At 55.5% G+C, this 5,224-nt stretch overlaps 1 protein-coding gene across 1 annotated transcript in view; it reads right to left on the bottom strand.

Annotated features, from left to right (window-relative positions):
- LOC108289480 (pyridoxal phosphatase) overlaps positions 1 to 3,382 on the bottom strand; it is a 10,480-nt gene extending 7,098 nt beyond the window's left edge. Inside the window, exon 1 of the mRNA XM_017508943.2 lies at positions 2,729 to 3,382. Coding sequence (XP_017364432.1) covers positions 2,729 to 3,314 — 586 coding nt within the window. The 5' untranslated portion in view covers positions 3,315 to 3,382. The remainder of the gene's footprint in view (positions 1 to 2,728) is intronic.
- Between the last annotated feature and the right edge of the window lie 1,842 nt (positions 3,383 to 5,224).

The following is a 5,224-nucleotide window of genomic DNA, read 5'->3' as shown; positions in this document are numbered from 1 at the left end:
AAAAAAAAAAAAATCCTGAGATGTTTAAGAAAAAAGAAAAAAAAAGAGAGAGAGAATAAAGCTGTGTGCTCCTCTGGTGAGCGATTCCTTCTGGGATGGAAAGGGCTTCCACTGAGTCATCCCAAAATGTTCTTCTGAGCTCAAGAATGGCCCCAACTCTGTCCTTCGCCACTAGGAGGGAGCTGATCACTTTGGGCCCTATGTCCCACTTCGTTCAGCTAGTATTTACTAAGGTCCGGATACAGCGGTCAACACTACAAAGACCCAGACCCCAGGGGAGCGAGCCTCCCAGCAGGGGCGTCTGGAAACATCATAGGCCACCATCATTCCACTCCCCTCCACTCTGTGGTCCAACTGGGCTGCTGCATGCCATGCTGATGATGTATTCCTAAGACAGCGGGCTTTTCTATTTGTCAGCTCAAGTGGCTGCCATGACAAGATAAACACACAATTGAGAAGGTCCCTGGGGAGGGCGGTGAATTGGGGGTGGGATATTTGCATTATTTCAGAGATACGCATAATGGAGGCTTATTAATATTTTCACACCACACCATTTCAAAGCCGCATCATTAAGTTGTGCACAAACAAGATCGAAGCGCTGTATTTGTTAAGCCTCTGCCTCCCCCTCCAGGCTATGGGAGTGACAGCAGGATGGGTGGGTGGGCACAGCAGGGTGGCTACTGAGACCACAGGGGTCTGGATTCCACAGAGGCCGGAAAGGCAGGCAGGAGCAGGGTCTGGTTTCTCCCTAGCTCCTTGACAACCAGCCTTCCAGAGCCCTGGGGAACCTCTTAACCCACAGCCTTAACCTGAGCCTTAAGGCCTCCAAGGAAAATCTTTTCAGAGCCATGGCCTAGGGCAGGCAGGAGCTGCTGCAGCAGAGAGCCCTGACCAGAGAACCCTCAACACAGATTTATGGGGAAACTGAGGCTGAGGTGAGCCCACATACCAGGAAGTGTGCAGCACAGCCAGGAGACTACAGAATCCCTCTCTGCCACACTGTAACACTGGGTTTACATCTCCTGGCATATTATCACTCTGCCTTGCATCATGCCTCCTCCAGGAAGTCTTCCCAGATACCCTTGGCTCTAGGCCCTCCTCACCAACCCACCATAATCCTGACAGTCCAGGTAAGGGGCCAGCAAGCAGAGAGGGAGTGACAGAGATGTGTTCACGCCCCCAGTCTACTGACTGGGTTATTAACCTGTCCACACACACACTGACCACTACCAATAGCCTCTGCTGCCACCTGCTCTTGTCTAACTGGAACCCTCCACCATACAACGGAGGGGCCTTCTTTTGCTTCTGCCTCCCCTGCGGGGCTGAATTTGAAAGATGACAGCAGTGAAGTGTCCTGGACCGGAGGTCGGTGTCACAAAGCCAAATTCAGGTTCCCACATTCTATCACTCTACCAGGGAGTTGCCTGCAGAATTCTGCCCCACCCATCATAGGGGTGACGTTGGAGGGAAAGCCTGGGAGGACTGTTTCTATGTGTCAGAGCTGAAACAGCAATTCCCAGAGGCAGGATGGAGGCAGGTGTGTGGGGACACAGGAGGTGGCGAGGCTCACTATATGTGTTCTTGAGCAGCTCACTTCCCTTCTCTTAGCCTCAGTTTCTTTCCTCTTTTTTTTTTTTTTTTGAGACAGAGTTTCTTGTTGCCCAGGCTGGAGTGCTGTGGTGAGATCTCTGCTAATTGGAACCTCTTCCTAGTTCAAACGATTCTCCTGCCTCAGCCTTCCGAGTAGCTGGGATTACAGGCATGTGCCATGACGCCCAGCTAATTGTTATATTTTTAGTAGAGACAGGGTTTTGCCATGTTGGCTAGGCTGGTCTCCTGACCTCAGGTGATCTGCCTGCCTCGGCCTCCCCAAATGCTGGGATTACAGGCATGAGCCACCACAGCCCGCTTTTCCTCTTCTTTTAGAGATGAAGTCTCATATGTTGCCTGCGCTGAAGTACAGTGGCTTTTCACATATGCAATGACAGCACGCTACAGCCTTGACCTCCTGAGCTCCAGAGAGCCTCCAGCCTCAGCCTCTTGAGTACTGGGACTACAGACCGTTGCCACTGCACCCGGCTGCCTCAGTTGCCTTAATTGAGAAAGGGGACAATAACTCCCATCTCCAGAGTAATTTGGAAACCAAAGAAGAACACACACCAAGCTGTTTCATTAAGCTCTCTGTAACATGGGGGACTCTGGCTACAACTTACATCATCTGAACACCTACTATGTGCTAAATACTCACCCTGATCATCGCCACCTGGATGAAACTGGCACAGTGGGCACTGCCATTTTTCACCCAGGCAGAGATGCTTGGAGGTTACGTAACTGAACACGATTACACAGCTGTGGAGCTGGAGATGGACCTGGAACTGAGGTCGAACTCCACCGCCTTTGCTCCCCACACACCTGCCTACACCCTGCCTCTGGGAATGGTGTTTCAACCCTCACACAGGGGACCATCCTCCCAGGCTTCCTCTCCAACCCCACCCCGATGGTGGGTGGGGCAGAATTCCGCCCGACTCCCTGAGCTACAGTGGGTCTCAGTTTCCTCATCTGTCCAACAGGGACCCCACTGCGGCCCCTCACAGGATGGAGGCTACAGGAATTACCCCCCGCACACACACACCAAAACACCCTGGGCCTCCCTCACACTCTCTGGTTCCCCACCTGCCACCTGGAGACGCTCCTTTCCCATCTGTTTACCCGCCAACCCCGTGCTCACCAGGAGTCCGGCTGCCGTCGCTCAGCGGGTGCCATGGGTCACGGTCCGTGGCCACGAGCAAGCAGTCGGGGTCGCGCAAGTGCGCGCACGCCTCGCTCAGCTTGGCGAAGGAGAAGTGCTCGTCGTAGCCCACGAGCACGGCACGCACGCGCGGGGCCTCGCCGTTCCCAGCGCCCAGGTCGTCGCCCGGGTCCCCGGCCAGGCGCAGCCCCGCAGCGCGCAGCTCGGCGCGCAGCCCTTCGCCACCCAGCACGAACACGGCGCCCGGCGCGTCCGGAGGCCCGGGCAGGCGTTGGCGCAGCAGGCGCGCAGCGCACAGCGCGGAGCTGAAGAGCTGCTCGGTGCGCAGCCCCCCGAAGCCAAGGCTTGTGAAGCGCAGGGCAAGGTCGGGCCGCGCGCGCCGGCTGTTGTTGCTCACGAACAGCGCCGCCTTGCCCGCCCGCGACAGCCGTTCCAGCAGCTCTGGGGCGCCCGGCACGGCGCGCTCACCGTTCCACAGCACCCCGTCACAGTCGAACAGGACCCCCTGCGCCCGGCCTAGCACGTCGCGCAGGGCGGCGCCGCGCAACCTCTCGCAGCGCGCCATGCAGCCTGCTGGCCGCCAACCTCCCGCACGGCGCGCTCTCCGCGGGCACGGCGCGCTCGTCCTGGAACGTTCCCTGCAGCAGCCAATCGGCACGCCGGAAGGACCGGGGGGCGGGGCGACGGCCTGGCCTGCGGCCAATGGGGGCGGGAGTCTGGGAGAGGAGCGAGGCCGCGAGCGAACGGAACTTGGAGAAAGGGGCGGAATCTTGGCCACCACCAAGGGGAAGGGACCAATGAAGTGCTAGTTTGATCGTTCTCCCCGCCCCTGGTTTTGCTGAGCCAGTCGCCGCCGAGTTTCAACGTCGATTACTGTCTTTGAGGGGTGGGAGACTGACGCTCTTCTTAACCAATAAGAATCTACAAACAGAAAACACGAGGCGAAAGGCCCCGCGCCCTCCAGCCAATCAGAAGCTTAGGAGAGCTGGTTGCTAGGAGAAAAACAGATGCCAAATAAACTGTCTTTGGGTAAATTTTCATTGCCCTCTGAATCGTGGACGCTCCAGTTCTTTTTTTTTTTTTTTTTGAGACGGAGTTTCACTCATGTTACCCAGGCTGGAGTGCAATGGCGCGATCTCGGCTCACCGCAACCTCCGCCTCCCGGGTTCAGGCAATTCTCCTGCTTCAGCCTCCTGAGTAGCTGGGATTACAGGCACGCGCCACCATGCCCAGCTAATGTTTTGTATTTTTGGTAGAGACGGGGTTTCACCGTGTTGACCAGGATGGTCTCGATCTCTTGACCTCGTGATCCACCCGCCTCGGCCTCCCAAAGTGCTGGGATTACAGGCGTGAGCCACCGCGCCTGGCCTGACGCTCCAGTTCTGAGCCAAGTCCCAAGAAACGTGTGGCTATGATGAGGTAGGAGGCTCAGGGTGTCTTCTTAGGCGCTGGGACCTTTGGTCTAGACCAGTGGTTCCTCACACTGCATTAAAGTCCCCTGGGAACTTATTTTCAGGTATCATTTACACATAGTAAAATGCATAGATCTGAAATGTACAGTTCAATGTCTTTTGAGAAATGCTTTTAAAATCACCGATGTGTAGCAGGACAGATTCTCATGTAATTGTTCTGGGTGAGGACTGGGCATTTCTTGGTTGGTTGGTTGGTTGAATTACAGGGGTTCTCCTGTGAGGCTAGCGTAGGGAAGCGCTGGACTAGAGGCAGGGAGACTGTCACCGGAGCACGCCTGGGGAGGGCTGGAGCCATAGTGGCCGGGGTTGATTGCCCAGGATGGTGATGGGGCGACCCAGGCTGGCTGGGGCCCCATTTTAGGGAGGCGGGCTTGTGATCTGGAGGCAACCACAGGTCTTGGGGCCTTTGAGGAGCCACTGGTCTGCGGTGTGGAGATGAATGAATTGTGAGCTGTGGTGTCACAGTTTTGAAGTTATCTGCCAACCTCAGAGGAAGCTGTGACCCCCAGGAGCACTGGAGCTCTAAAGATTTAGGGAAAATCGTACCTTGTAACCCAGCCTTTGAGGCTCAACTACCTCCTATTCCCCAATGCCCCCAGCCTTTTTCTCCTGGCCTTTGGATAGGTAGTCTCCTTGGCCTGAACGTTCCTTTTTCCTTCAAAAATTTCACCGTCAGTTCCTGAAAGACTTCCCTTAAATATCATATCCTCCAAGAAGCCTTCCTTAACCACCCACCCCATACACACGAGTCTAGGTTATATGGCCAACCCCCACTTGGCTAATGTGGGCTCCCAGTGCAATGACACTTGATTTTTTTTTTTTTTTGAGACGGAGTTTCACTTTTGTTGCCCAGGATGGAGAGCAATGGCGCGATCTCAGCTCACCGCAACCTCTGCCTCCTGGGTTCAAGCAGTTCTCATGCCTCAGCCTCCTGAGTAGCTGGGATTACAGGCATGCACCACCACACCTGGCTAATTTTTGTATTTTTAGTAGAGACGGGGTT

The sequence above is a fragment of the Cebus imitator genome, unplaced genomic scaffold (genome assembly GCF_001604975.1).
Source record: "Cebus imitator isolate Cc_AM_T3 unplaced genomic scaffold, Cebus_imitator-1.0 Scaffold404, whole genome shotgun sequence".
Classification (NCBI taxonomy): Eukaryota; Metazoa; Chordata; class Mammalia; order Primates; family Cebidae; genus Cebus; species Cebus imitator.
Note: the sequence above shows the minus strand (reverse complement) of the source record. Positions and strands in the feature narration are given on the sequence as shown.